The following is a 15,461-nucleotide window of genomic DNA, read 5'->3' as shown; positions in this document are numbered from 1 at the left end:
ATAAAGCATCTCCAGTGGGGGGAAAAAAATAAAATTGGCAAAGTGTAGAAAGCTCTTTGTTATTCGCAGTAAATATACAGCGTGTATGGTTGGTTTATAAAATAATTATGTCTCGGTACCTCCACCTGGTTTTGGAATATTTACACAGATAAATCTAATTTGATGTCTGTGATTTTAAAATACTTTGTTTGTAGGCATGTGTGACATATATGTTACTAATAAAAGTAATAGTTGATTTAATTTACCTGTTGTAATTGAAAATGCATGTAGCATATTGCATTTAAAATTAATTTTGATACTAATGAAAGGAGGGAAACAGGATTATTAGATATGTTCAAACGCATTTTTTTTTGCTTGCAACATAATTATTAAATTGATTGCTCAGATAGGAACAAATTGTTGTTTAAAATCCTGATTCCGCTATGTTTCCTCTTCTAAAAAGATTGTCTTTTAATGCGTTTCCAAGCTAATAAGCCTTATAAAATTCTGTACTTGCTCTTGAATTAGTTTTCACTGATGGCTACACCTTATGAAAGCTTGTTGTTAGCATAAAAAATATCAATCACAAAATGAAGACCCCAAAACAGCCTTTTAAAGTAAATCACTGCAACAAAAAAGTTTTTCTTGTCAGCTCTGGCATTTGAAGGTGCGGAGAGGCTGAAAGTTCACGCAGTGTGTTGGTACAAAGCGGGACTCGAGCCTGTTGATAATTGCTCCTAAAGACAAACGTGAAGGCACCTGACACAGCTGGATCGAAGAGAGCTTTTGTTGGCTGTCTGTGCTAAGAGGAGAGACAACATAGAGTGCTCGCGGATGATTTAAGTAGGGTTGGCGTGATAAGGTTATCTCAAGCTGCAAGAGTTGATAGGGCAGTGAGAGACAACTCAGAGCAAAGCTGTGCAATCAATTAAAACTGTGTAATATATGCTGCATGAGGAAACCCCCCAGCCCTAAGTCTATCTTATAAAATAACATTATTTTTTTGGGGTGGGGGGGTTTCTAACACAGTAGGTTACAGTCGCAACACAAGCAGTGTTTCCCCGCGAGGATATGTTCCCAGCAGTACTCCTCAGCAGTCCAATTACAACACAGTCAGCAATAGCATGAATGGATATGGCAATGCCGGCATGCCCAATCTAGGTGTACCAGGTTCCCCTGGATTTCTTAATGGCTCCTCAGCTAACTCTCCTTATGGCAGTAAGTGTCTATTTTTGGTAACACATCATCATATAGATTCATATTTACTACAAAATCAACTCCTTGCATTGTTTTGATTTCCTCTATTGTCAGCTACTGGATAAAAGGAGGGGTGACTCTGGAGGCTGGACGTAAAAATGAAAATAATAAATTGATCTGTTTGTGCCAGAATACAATCTCAGCTGCAGAAAAAAAAAAAAGAACGAACAAAAAGAAACGAAACAAAAAAAAACCAAAATAAAAATTGGACTGCGCAATTCGTAACAAAAGTCCAACACAAAAGAGTTTGCCTATTATCCAGAGAGTGGCCAAGCCAAGGCATTTCATTTTTATTTTTTTATATATTTTTTTTATATATATATCTCTATATATATTTTAAGAGGCAAGGCCCTATCACTCTCTTTTTCCGTGTTTGCCGTGAAAACCTCAATCTGAGTCCTGATTATTTTTGCTTTATTGCAGTAGTGCCGTCAAGCCCTACCATGGCAGCCTCTTCGGTCACCCTCCCTTCAAACTGTAGCAGTACACACGGCATTTTCTCATTCTCACCTGCCAATGTCATCTCTGCAGTGAAACAAAAGAGCGCCTTCGCTCCTGTTGTCAGGCCCCAAGCCTCTCCTCCACCATCTTGCACCAGTGCAAATGGAAATGGACTTCAAGGTGAGCCCGATCTCTCTCAATTTTCTCTCTTTCGGTTTTTTGTTGTTGTTGTTTTTTTTTTTTTTTGGTGCTTTTTTTCCTCGGGGAGAAAGGTACCTGGCTGGATTTTTCAGTGTTCTTGTAGTGATGCAAAAAGCACGGGGAGAAATAGGGTAGTGTGAATGGTCTGCTGAGATTTTCAGGTTTTTAGTTCATTTTTGATGCTTGCATTAGAGCAAACACCAGTTGTTTTTCTGGCATTTTCCCTTAGGAGTCCGTGCCTTAAATTTTAAGGGAAGACTGTATCCCGGAATGCCTCTTGGAGGGTTTGTGTATTCCTGGTGTTTTTATGTTTTCTGAACACATTTCTGTGGATGTTTAAACCCAGCAGTGTTCTGGCAGGACACAGTGTGATTTCCTCACTTTATATAGGGTGCAGTAGTGATTTTAAATATGTCAAGTTAATATAAGTCAGGTTAAGCCCTTACTCAGTGGACTGAGCTTTCCTGGACAAGGCGGCCCTGTATGCAGTGGTTTGCATGCTCTGGTGGTGCCAGCTCTTACTGTGGTGTTAGAGTGGTTACATCCCTAAATGAACTGAATAATTTAATTAGGGCAGGCAATTTTAATATTTTGTCTTTTTTTTTTTAATATATAATCCATGTGATTTCATGTGGGTAATGCAAGAAACAACTGATAAATCAGTGGCAGAATGTCCATGGTCACCTGCAGGGTGTGGGGCAGGAGGAATTAAGGCACAATGTGAAAGCAAAAACACAAACAAAGAGGTCACCCTAAAAAAGGAAGACTCGTGGCAAATTTTACCACTTTTAGGGGGTATTTTGACATGCATATAGGTGCATCAGAATCACTGGGAAGGTTTGTTTGCCTCTGCTGGAGGCTCAGTGCACAGTGCAGTGAATTGAGGCACTTCAGATCCCATTGAAACCAGGAAGGGTTGAGGACAGTCTCATCCTGAGGTCGTCACTCCTCTTGGCTTCCTCAGCTAAGCAGCAGCAGCAGCACAGGATTATTTATCTTTGTATCACCACGACACCCATAATCCAACCAGCACTCACAGGCAAACAGATGAGGGGGATTTTAACTTGCCAAACCAATTCTGGACACCAGCATTTTGTAGGGTGCTGAAGGCATTTTGGAGGGACATCATCCCAATCCCACAGAGCTGCCTGTCCTCCCCAAATCCACTCCAGCATCTCAAAATGAATCTTTGTGTAGTTTACTCTTAAATTCTTGGCCCAAAAAACCATCTGAGACCTTGTTATGCACTCAGGTCATCAAAGAGCTGAGAATCCAAATGCACAAACTGATTCTAGCATGATACTAAAGGAAAGGATAATTTAATTAACAGGTTTTTGTGTATTTCTTTAGTGGAAGCTTCACTGTGTTACTACTGTAAGTGGAAAATTATATCCATATTCTTAGAAAGGATAATCCATTCATAAAATAATCCAGTGTCCTACTTTCATGTTTTTGTAATAAGACACTGGTATGAAAAGTAAATACTGAAATAAAATAATGAAAAAAAAGGGAAAATGAGATAATAAAATAAATAATAAAAAATAGACAAAAAATATCAATATGGTAACATATGACTTAGATCTGAGGGAGGAAGATCAACTAATTGATTTTTATTTACTCTGATAAACAAAATTATTTAAAGATCTAAATTAAAATGATCCAGATTTTTGCCATTTCAGTATGTGAGTAAGGGTCTTCCTGTCATATACTCAAGGTTTTTGGTACTTAAAATCTCTAGATTACCTCAAAGTGGGGTTTTAAGGAGAACTGGGAGGGCAGAATGCCTGCACTGAGCACCCAATGTCCCTTAGCACCTCTCCAAGCCCCCAGTAATTGCACATCTCCATCCTCAGGTACAAAATGCTTTTTGTGTAAAGATCAGAAGATGACTTGGAATCAGCCAATACTGACTTGTTAAATAGGTCATGAATTCAGCTCTTAAGCTGAGCCCAACCTTGCTTTGCACTAAGCTTTTTCCATGCCCAGAGAGCCCAGTGAAGACCTAACCATGCCTTCAACCCCTGATTTTTGGGATTCTTTTGGGGTCATCCCTGATCCTTTTGGGATCATCCTTTTGGGTTTTGGATCAGCAGCTGAACTGTAAACCAAGTGTTGAAATTAAATAGATAATACATAGATAAATAAATAATTAATTAAATAAAAATAATCAAATTTCCTCTTTCAGGTGAACCTGAGTCATTTTGTGTTGAGCAGAATGACCCAGAGAAAAAGGCAGAATGTCCTTCTGGCCTGGTAGTTAGAGCAGCGACTTCCAGGGTTGTGGCAAAAAAATTTTGCATAATTTATGCAAAGTAGACGGCACCCCAAGGTGATGCTCAGTGTTGTGGGAGTTAGGGAACTGACATGGAATCACAGAACCCCGGAATGGTTTGGATTGGAAGGGACCTTAAAGACCATCGAGCTCCAGCTTTGGGCAGGTACACCTTCCACTGTCCCAGGCTGCTCCAAGGCCAGTCCAGCCTGACCCTGGACACTCTTAGGGATGGAGCAGCCACAGCTTTGCCTGTGCCAGGGCCTCAGCACCACCTCAGCTCCCCACCCAGGAGTGCTCTGTGAGCTCCTTCACCATCCCAGCAGGGGCATCATCCCTTTTTCCACCTCGATTCTTTGAGTCAATTCAGACTGAGCTCACAAAAAGCCTCAAATTCACCCATTCCTCCTCACAGATCTCTGCCACTGCCTTGGTCTGAGCTGCAGCCAGGGCTGAGGGGCAGGACAGGGATGTGTTTGTCAGCTCCCTCCTTCATGAGACATTGTCAAGAAAAAACACCAGCACTGCCGTGTGGGTACTTATCTACACTGCATTTGATCCACAGAGTTCATTAGGGAGTTTCTGCTTCTCCCTTCCTATTTTCTCTGTCATTTGTTGTCAGGGAACTCTTTTTAAAGTTTAATTAGTTGCTTTCTGGACTCTGTACAATCACCTTGAGAGTTTTCTGATCAGCACATTTTCTACATTAAGGTAAAATATGGAATTTGAGAGCTGCAGTCCAATGCAGCTGAAGTTGTTTTTTTGGTGATCTTTAAGTAGAGAGTCTCATTTTAGGGCAGGGTGTGAAGGAGCTGAGGAGATGTCGCTGTTAGGAATGGCCACATTCAGGCAAGCCAAGAGGGCAGTAAGAACTCACTGGTGGTGCATAAGAGGCAAATCCTGCAGTTTATGGATAAGTAGGGCCTTGGATAAGAATGGATAAGAATTTAGACAAGGGTGATCCTTTTGCAGGGATCTGGGCGTTAATTGACCCCTCCCTGGTGGGTAAACCACTGTAGGGTATCTGTGTGTGGGAAAAATGCTGCTTGTGGTGCATCTAAGTTGGTGAGAGCAGCAGAACTAAGCAGTTCCAGCTGGACCTCAGGGGGATTGTTCTGTCCCCCAACAAAGAGTTAAACAGAAGTTGAGCTGCTCTGATTTCTGGCTTGTGCTGATGTAACCCTGAGCATCAGGACCACCCGAGCCCACCACACCAGAAGCAAGAGCTTTCTACCTGTAAGCACAACCCCAAAACCCTCTCTGTGCTGTAGGACCTGCTGCCCAAGAGTGAGCATGGAGCCATCTGTAGGTGACACTTCTTTGGTAAAGAGATCTAAGACACCTTCCAGTGCAAGATATCCCTGCTCATGGCAGGGGATTGGAACCAGATGGTGCTTAAGATCCTTTCCAACCCCAGCCATTCTGGGATTTGATGATTCAGAGATTAAGACAGAGGTTAAGAGTGAAAAAGGCAATCTGGGGAGATCTCAGGGAGGTCAGGCTGGGGGCAATGCCAGCCAGGGCTGATGTTTACTCCACCTCCTTGCTGCCCCCATGCCAGCTGCATGGCCACGGTCAGCCTAAGGAGGGCCAGCACGCATGAGCTGCAGCTCTTGGAGCAGAACTCTCTCCCTGCTGTCCCCAGGGCCTGACTCACTCCTGTGAGTAAGCCTACAGAAAAGGGCTTTTGGGCCTTATCCAAAAAGCCACAATCTTGTTGACTCTGTGTGACCTCCATAGTCTATGATCAGAAAGTCAAGTACTCACACAGATTTTTTAAGAGCAGAATCCTGCCATGTGTGTTCCTTAGGGCAGAGAGCCTTTTCCTGTTTAAAACAATGAACATTAAAGGTAGAAAAGAAATTTTTTAGTGAGAGACTACTGGCTGACTGCAAAGTTGGAAGCACAATATGTGTTCAAAATTTGGTTTTCAATTGTAATTTGCTTTCTATAGATTGTGAAAGATATTGCTTTCTGGTTATAGACTATAATGCACAGCAAAAGGCTCTCTATATTCTTTTAAAATTGCATCCTGCTTAATTTTCTGGTCTTCATCCAGATGAAAGTATTAAAATTATTATTAAAAAACCCACCAGCTCATTTTTCTTTAAGAAGGCGTTTAGTATCAATTTGCACGGCAGGAAGGTCAGTACAGAAATTCACAATTGTCAAAGACTGCTACTAAAATAAATTGTGAAATGCACATCTGGAGCACCAACTTTGCACCCCTCCTGAGACTGTGCCACAAAGAGAGTTCAACAAAAATGGTTAAATTAAAGAACTGAGATATTTTTTCTTTCCTCCAGAAAAATATGGCAGCAGATATTCTAAGTTTTCACACAGCAGAATCATAGCATGGTTTGGGTTGGAAGGGACCTTAAATCCCATTCTGTCCCACCTTCTGCCATGGGCAGGGACACCTTCCACTATCCTAAATTGCCACAAGCCCTGTCCAACCTGGCCTTGGACACTGCCAGGAGTGGAGCAGCTGATGGCTGAATTGAAGCACAAGGCACTTGAGGACATAGTTTAGTGGTGAACCACAACAGTGCTGGTTGATGTTGGACCTGGCCTTAAAGGTCTTTTCCAACCTTAATGATTCTGTGATTCCATGGCAGCTGTTCCTTAAAATGACCTCCTGCACCCCCAGGCCAGGCGCACCCCAGATAGCCAGACTGGCATGGTGACAGATCTGCTGCTGAATCCCACAGGAGAAACCAAACTGAGCCTGGGGGTTTGGCAGGTCCAAACTCAGGGTGAGGTCATCAGCTGGGCTGATGAGGGGTAGAACAGAGGAGATTCAGCCAAGGGCTGTTTTTAAGGGCTTTTTGAGGGTGGTCAGGCCTTGGCAGGGGCTGCCCAGGGAGGTTTGGAGTCCCCATCCCTGCAGGAGTCCAAAAAATTCCTGGAGGTGACGCTCAGTGCTGTGAGGTGGGGATTGGGCACAGATTGGACTTGGTGACCTTTGAGACCTTTGCCAACCTAAATGATTTTGTGATTCTCTGAAAACATGATAAGGAAACTGAATATTTTGGGTCGAAAGGCTCTCTGCCAATATAACCACTGTTCTCCAGTTAAATTTTGTAACTTAAGTTGCTGGTTAGGTTTAAAACATTCATTATGAAGAATGCTGCAAAATTATAACTTCAGTTTTGATTTTGACATTTTTGACACGTTTAATTGGGGAGAAAAATGGCAGAGTTGGAAGATTTTATCCTATTTCATGAACATCACCTAAGCTGTATTTTAGGGAGGTTTAACTCCATCCTAATCCACAGAAGGCTCTAGCAGGACCAGGGGCTGCTCTGGGCTCTTGGAGCAATGCTGGTTGTGGTGGTGTTACCTATGAAATGTGTACAGACCCAATTCTTCCAAACCGTAAAGCTGCAATGGCGAATCTGAAATAAATTAATATTGTTGAAATTAATGAACTGAGAAATTGAAGTTCACATCGCTACACGAACAAATTTATTAATATCTGTTGTACATAAATTAATGAGAAATATCATTACGGCAAAAATTAAACAACACTAAAATTAAAGACGGTCTAAATTGTGCTTCTACCAAAGAGTTAACTAGGTAAAAACAGTGGTTGTTGGCATCTCAGTCTTTATCTGTTAAGAAACCCCAGGATATGGCTGGTCAGGGGTGTTAGTATCATGGCTTTTTATGGTGTTTGAGCTCTAGGGTTGGGACAGTGTTTAGTGTTCTTGGTTTTGGTCTTGGAGAGTCCTTGGATTGCTCAGTCCTGTTTTTATCATGAAGGAGAATAGTGGAAAATGACATTTTCTGCCCAGGGCATGAAGAGGTGAATGTTTGGGGATATCTCCACGGGATGGGGATGCAGCCAGAGGAGTTGTGAGGAGCCTGGAGAGAATTGAGCCTGGGGAAGCGGGGATGTTCTGCCCTCAGAGCTCTTTTCTCAAGGAGAGGCTGTGTGGGGTGTGATTTGCTGGGAGGAGCCCATGGTCCTTGCTCTGGGGATGCCGTGGAGGAGCCGGGCTCTGCTCTGCATCCTCCCTCCCTGTCCCGTGGTGGCTCTGAGCCCAGCATGCCAATAACAGCTCCTTTTCTTCTCTTTTTTCTTTTAGCCATGTCCGGGCTTGTAGTCCCGCCAATGTAAAGTCACTTTTGTTTACCTACCGTAGCACCAAGCTGCAGAGGATGGGCTTAGGGGACAAGTTTAGTATATTAAGACATGCTGATGGAAGCAGTATCTTCACGCAGAATCAGCAACGAGTTCGAAAATGCTACAGGAAAAAAATAAAAAAACACCCACAAAAAAAAAAAACCCACAAAAAAAGGAAAAAAAAAAAGACTTTGTTTAAAGATTTTATTTAAACTATTAAGAATCTACATGCAAAACAACCTACTTCTTCATGAACAATTCCATTTTATTGACTGAATTTTTCTCATATTTTCACATTTCTCAGTCCTGGAGAATAAGGAAAAAGCGACGCCTATTTTGTATAAAGTTTCTGATTACGTCTTGGCTATGTCTAGTACTTGCTATGTGTTGGGAGAAACTTTGTGGATGCACCATTTTGATTATCATGAAACACTGATGAAAAATGCCTCCGAACATTTTTCTGTACTCATAACTAGATTCACAATGGTTGTGTATCTCTATAATGTGAAATATTTTTTTGTGGTGGAAAAAAAAAAAGGGGGCCAAGGAGGTTATGAGCCATCAAACTGGAAAAAAAAAGAATAAAAAAAAAAAAGGATGAATATATGATTAGAAAACAAAAAACCACACAAAAAACCGGGGCGCGGGGGCGGGCGCGGGGGGGTTTATCGTTGCTTAACTTCATCTTAATGAAATGGAACTTTGTAACTTATTGTAGTTAGAAATTGTAACTTTGATATTGAATTCTCTTGCCTTCAACAAGCACACTGACAGAGAAAAAAAAAAAAAGAAATTGCTACTGTCTGTTGGTTTAAAGAAATGAAAAAAATATACTTCCACTGCTAGAGCTTCCTGTTAAGCAAGTGTGATCTGCAACATTTTTTCAACTTTTGCTAGCACTGTATACTATTGCATTTTAGGCTACTGTGAAGTCTATGTTTCTTGTACCAGAAAATTGTCCTTTTGACTTCTAGATCCTTCTTCCCTAATGTGTTTTGTATGTGGTTATAAAATTGTAGACTTTTGTGATTTTGCCAAAGTTGTAGCTAAATATTTATACACTTGTCTTGAATTTTTTTCAGATCCACTTAAATATTTAGACAAAAAAAAGCAGATTTTATTCCTTATGACCGCTATAAGGAATAAAATAGTCTTATCCATTGCAACACTTTCTTTCACATAAACACTTGCAGTCACTAAGGGAATTTATTTTGTAACATATCAACTATAAATATTGTATTTATCTTTGAAATTTTGTATATTGCTTTTCCTCATTTTTTTTTATGTTCTTGTATGTATTGGTTTTTGTCCTGGCCTGGTATCGTGATGCTGAAAATAGCATTAAGCCAAGAACTGTTGCCTTCATGTTTTTCTTTTAAATAAATCAGTGTCTGTGCATTTCATTTGTACTTCATAAGGTTGCTATTGTTTAGCCTTTCCATCCTTTCTTTTTTAAATTTTTTTTTCAAAAATTCAAATTCATTGTTTATTTTTATATTATTTTTAAGTTATCAGAACAAATAATTTTGAAAGAAAAAGTCGTTTGTTGTATAGTCAAATCAAAATTGTGCCACATGGCTGTAATGAATACTAGTAGAATATGTGCATGTGATACAGCCACAGAAAAGATGAATCTATTTTGTGGTTGCATTTTTTATTTTCTTTTTTGTTTGTTTGTTTTCTTTATTTTTTAATTTTATTTTTATTTTTTTTTTTTTAAGATTGTAAAAAGTCATTTTTAGCTGCCACCCATGACTTTGCCACATAGCTGAACTGTGTTTACTGGAAAAATTCAGAGGCCTAAAGTTTAAAAATAAATTCACTTCTGATGTTTTAATTAAAATGTTTGCCACATGAACTTCTCTGATGCCTTAAAAGTGAACTTCTTGGAAGAACTTTTGTGCTGTTTTATCACAGGCTTACACCACAATTGTTAATCACGACTTCATTTGGATGATTTCTGGTGTAAAAAATAAGGGGACAAAAAAAGCACAATCCTGGTGTACAATTCTGCCACTCCTTTATGTGTCGATTTTCTGCTGCACTCTGCATTCTCCCAAATCCTGCTCTGCTCAAAACCGGGGAAGGTTTCACGGGAAATCAGGATCACACTGAATTTTTAATGTCTGGGAGTTGTTTATTTAGGTTTCTTGGGGTTTTTTTTTAGGGAACTTTTTGTAATCAACCCGTAGCCGACGGTACTTTTTAAACTGGAATGACCTCCGTTGTATTCCGTGGCTCTCAGTGCCAAATCCAGCCAGAGAAACGTGGAGTTGTTTTTATTTTTACTTTGCACTAAATCCTTTGCCAGCGCAGCACTGCAAAACACGTTGCAAACTGCAGCAGAATTCACCTTTTAACCAAAAAAGGAGGGATCATTTTGTTAATTATTATTAATTTTTTTAATTATTATTATTTTTGTATTTTTTTTTCTTTTTGGGCAAAAAAAAAAATGCACATTTTAGTCAAGCTTTTCTGGAAGGTTTAGAAGAAGGGTTCAGCGTAGCACAGCTCTGTGAGCACGGCCAAGGCTTGGCTAGGTGAGAAAGCCTGAGAAGTCACTTTGGAACTGAATTGCCTCCGTTATATTTTGTCTAAGTAAGGTTTTGCTCTAAAAAAAAAATAAAAAAAGAGGTCACGTGTACATGTTAAGAAAGTCTGCAAGTTCCTTCATAAATGCAATCTGTTTGTGTTTTAGATTAATTAGTCAATGCACTCATTGCTTCATTGTCTCCAGACGGAAAGCTTCACTAAATGGTAGATTTTACTGTTAAAGACCCTACAATAAGATTGTTTTATCTGTACATTTTTTCATATATTTAACTGTATAAAAAAATGTTCATTTTACACAATATTTAATTAAAGTATTTCTTGTCTGTGAATTTCATTTTTAGTAATTTTATCTGGTTTGATTATTAAAAAAAGTGACTAAACACTTAACGAAATAACGCAACACCGGGGGTTTCATTTCTAAATATCAGAATTTTTATTCCTTTGTTATGAAAAAGCCCAAACCCTTGACGTGGTCTTTCCAGTTCCCTGGGAGGAGGATGAGGAAGGAGATCTCCGCTCTGCAGTGTCAATCACTTGTTGCTCAGCCTCGGTGAAATATTTATCCAAAACTGCTCACTTTTTCTGAAGAATAACAGCAGAATATCTCTTTTTCTTATTTAACCAAAACAGTGCACTTCAGACAGGCTTTTTGTAAAGCAAAGGTAACAATAGATTTTTTTTTTTCTTTTACTATTTTAATATCATATTGTAAAAGTCTGTAAACAGGAAAAGTTATTTTAAACAAAGCACAACCCAAATTTTCCATGTGGTGGTTTGACACTGAAGGTCGACGTGCTCGTCTCTTAACTGCTGAGAAGGAAGCAAATTCTTTTGCCAATTATAATACTGAGCACAAATATTTCATCCTCTGGGCCATAATATGTGCAATGCACATAACATGGGTGCAAAAATATATTTATAATGAGGTGGGCACATGCAACCTCAGAGCTGGAGAGTGTTGCAAAGCTTTGCCTTGATGTACAGTACTGAGTTCCCCATCCCAGACACCCAGTGTGCTCCTGTATCCTTCTGTGTGAACAGCACCACCAAAAAAGGGCATTTCCACAGGAATATGGGTCTGGCAGAGGAACGTAAGTGCCTGTGGTGGTGAAACGGGGAGTTTGTTCTGGAGTTTGATCCGGTCATTAATCAGAGGGCTGCTGACAACTTTGAGAGGGCACTGAGAAACTCAGAGCTCCAAAGTGAAGGGATGGAGTGGTGCATGTGGATCCAGTGCCAAAGGACACACTGTGTGTCCCAGCCCCTCCTCAGCTGCCTGTGGTTCAGGGATGGAGTGGGGAGAAAGTAAAACTCAGTCATTGCAGTCACAACCTACAGGAAAACTGGGATTTTTAACCATGCTTCCTTTCTTCTCCAGCATTTCCATAGTTTTCATGTCAGATGAAAACTGATTTGATAAAAAAAAGGTGTTAAAGCTGCAGAACACTTTGGATTATTATTATTTTTATTATTTATTATTATTGTGCATTGAAAACTGTTCCACTCTGAGTGTGTGTCTGTGTATCGTGTTTAAAAGGCAGCATAATCAGATGCATCCCGCTAAAAAATAAGCTGGTTTTTAGGGATGAAAGTCTGCACAATGCCTACTGGCATTTTTCCTTTTAGTTCTATTTCAAAGGTTTGAATAATGAGCATCTAAATGGTTCCTCTAACTTTCAATGCAAGGAAAACACAAAAGGAGAAAACCCACATATGACAATTCCTAGAGCAATCCACCACCTACGACACATCTGGGTAAGAGCCCTGCTGAGGAAATATGTTGTGTCAGCCCACAGTGAGTTTAGACGCAGGAAGATGATAAAAATTCCTTAATCAAAATGAAGGAATAAGAGTCTCTAAAAGTACATGCCAATTATTGCAGAGCAGCTTTTAAAAGTCTTTCAAGCTTTTAAAGATTATTCAAAGCACTTGAAATAGGCTTCAATCTAATGCCTCATTTCATTGCATTAAACAGCCTAGTTAATAAAGAATCAATATATTCAAAGGGCAAGGTTATCTTTTGTCTATAAGGGGTGGTGTCATTCTGAACCTTTTATAGTTCAAATGCTGAAAAAGACCTCATGAAATCCATACTCATCAAGTGGGTCAACTAGAGCAATAAAGAGGCCTCTGAAAGAATGGCTGCACTCCTTTAAAACAACTATAAGTCTTATCTCCCCACATAGTCCTCACCAGGCTCCACCAGAAAATGTCAATTTCTCATCAAGACAAGAGGCCCGGCAATAATTTTTTCCCAGAGAATACACACAATTAGGAGAATGCAGAAAGGCCCCACCAGTGATTTGTAGCTTATTATGTCACCGGCGGGGGGCGGGCCGCCCCCCCACCTTGATAACGCAGGTGTCAATAGGGCCCGCAGTGATGTTTGAATGCGAGCCCCTGTGAGCGCCTCCCCCGCGCGCAGATCGCGGCGCCGATAACCGCGCGCCCGCCTGCCCGCGCACAGCGCGCCCCAAATTAATGCCCTGGACAAACCGCACAAAGGAGCGCCGCTTCTTTATCCTCCCCGAGACAATTCCCCGCTTTACCCTTCAAGGAGCTCTTTTATGTGCGAATAAGGTTGCTTTTAATGAAATTGAAACTCATCAGAGGAAATCAAAACCCTCAAATCAGATTACAAATTGATTTTCTCTTTTTTTTCCCTTCCTTCCTTTTTGGCCACTTGTCGTTGTTCGATGTAGTGCCCTAAGTTTTACAGGGAAAGGAAGAGAAAGCATCCAGTCTGGAGTCAGGGCACGCAAACAACCTCTAAACTAAAGCATACAAAGGAGGAATGTTCCTGAAGTCCCACAAGTCATAAAAAGTTTTAAAAAGTTGCTGGTATTCTTCAAAACTCTACCCAGATACTTCATAAAATACTAAAGTTGTAATTAAATGAACTGTCTTAGAACTTAAAGTTGTATAAATCAGATAATGAAACCCAAGCCATTTCCCTTTCTCCTGTGCAATGCTAAATTTCATTGTTAGATGAAATATCAAATATAATTTCTCAGTGTTCAGGTCAAAATTAACTGATGGAGGAGCTAGGACCTCCTGGTCTGGGACCCTGCTTCAGGGGTGACTCACTGAAGCATTTTGGCCAGCTGGAATATGACAGTGACAAAGGTGATACTGCTGTGGCTCTATTTTATTTCTTAAAGATTTTATTTCTTAAACATTTAAATAAAGCAACAGTTGCACTTAATGGTTTTGTTTTCTCTTTGTTGGCTTTATGCTGTTACTGAAAGGACATAATGAATTAAAGGGTGAAGTTAATTAGTCACAAAATTGTACATTTTTGGTGCCCACAAACTTTCAGAGGATTTTAGTTATGTGACCCTTCGTTTGCATTTATCTTTAAATAAATGAAGCTCCTTGAGAAATGACTTTGTAGCAAAAGCAAGTACTGAACAGGGGTGGTGACAGTGCAAGGAAATTATCTGAAAGCTGCTTTGCTTCAACCAGACAAAAATCACAGATTTCCTACTGTGAAAAATCTAAAATAGAAATATCAAGTGAAACAAAAAGAACCTGAGGCTCGAATTGGTGTTGGTAACAGCCAGCTAAGAGTTGCCCTGTATCTACAAGGAAACATGGGATGGAAATACTGAGGGGAAGATGGAGAGAAGAAAGGAGGAAGATGTGAAAAAAATTGTACAATGAAATCCAATAAAATTGTATTTAATGATCTCCGTCCTTGCGCCATGGAATTCTGTTATGGGATTGAGTTCTTGGGTTGTCTCTTGAATGGTTTGGGTGGGAAGGGACCTCAAATCCCCCCCAGTGCCACCCCTGCCATGGCAGGGACACCTCCCACTGTCCCAGGTGCTCCCAGCCCCAATGTCCATCCTGGCCTTGGGCACTGCCAGGGATCCAGGGGCAGCCCCAGCTGCTCTGGGAATCTGTGCCAGTGACCCTTTTCCTCCTTAGGACAGCTTTAGGTCCAGGCTCTTGTGTCCACAGACATAAAAGAAACTGTAATGAGTATAAATAATAATAATAATAATAATAATAATCATCATCATCATCATCATTATCATAATATAACCTCTAATAACCATTTCACAAGTCTATTTGGGCAGACTGGTTCAGTCCATGGTGCTTCTTCACCTTTTTGGTTTATCTGTGTGTCTCATCTTAGAGTAGGTCATGAATCCAAAAATTGCTGTAGCATCCCAAGGATCTCTGCAAGGACTTCCAAGGTTTCTCCTCAACTATTTCCTAGCTTATTTCATCCCTTAAGCACAGCCTGAAGAATTTACATGGGCCAAGCAGTGGTTAGGGACCAGCCAGAGGCTCTGAGGCATCAAGGGGTAAAGCCAAGCCCATGGGTGAGGACCATGGACCTCACAAATCTAAACAAATATTAACAAATCCCTTGAGCTGTTAAAGCCTGAGCAGCAGGGGCCCAAGGATATCAGTACTTAGCAAAATATAAACATAATTTTTTTTTTTTAATTGGAAAGCTACTCAGAGACCTTTCAAAGCTCTAAACCAGTATTAAGTGGCCCGAACCTGCTAAAATAGCATTTTACAGAAGTCCAAGCCAAACCATCCTTGCCCACCTCAGCCCTTTTCCAGAGCTGCATACCCCCAACCAGGGATTTGTCAGGATCCTTCAGCAGCTCA

At 40.4% G+C, this 15,461-nt stretch overlaps 1 protein-coding gene across 1 annotated transcript in view; it reads left to right on the top strand.

Moving 5' to 3' along the window:
- The window catches only part of EBF3 (EBF transcription factor 3), a gene marked incomplete at its 5' end in the record, with an annotated part of 128,121 nt that extends 116,955 nt beyond the window's left edge, over positions 1 to 11,166 (top strand). The window contains 3 exons of the mRNA XM_031059887.1: positions 1,012 to 1,197; positions 1,660 to 1,857; positions 8,242 to 11,166. Of these exons, the coding sequence (XP_030915747.1) occupies positions 1,012 to 1,197; positions 1,660 to 1,857; positions 8,242 to 8,273 (416 nt within the window). The remainder of the gene's footprint in view (positions 1 to 1,011; positions 1,198 to 1,659; positions 1,858 to 8,241) is intronic.
- Between the last annotated feature and the right edge of the window lie 4,295 nt (positions 11,167 to 15,461).

This window comes from Geospiza fortis, unplaced genomic scaffold (assembly GCF_000277835.1).
Source record: "Geospiza fortis unplaced genomic scaffold, GeoFor_1.0 scaffold452, whole genome shotgun sequence".
NCBI lineage: Eukaryota > Metazoa > Chordata > Aves > Passeriformes > Thraupidae > Geospiza > Geospiza fortis.
Note: the sequence above shows the minus strand (reverse complement) of the source record. Positions and strands in the feature narration are given on the sequence as shown.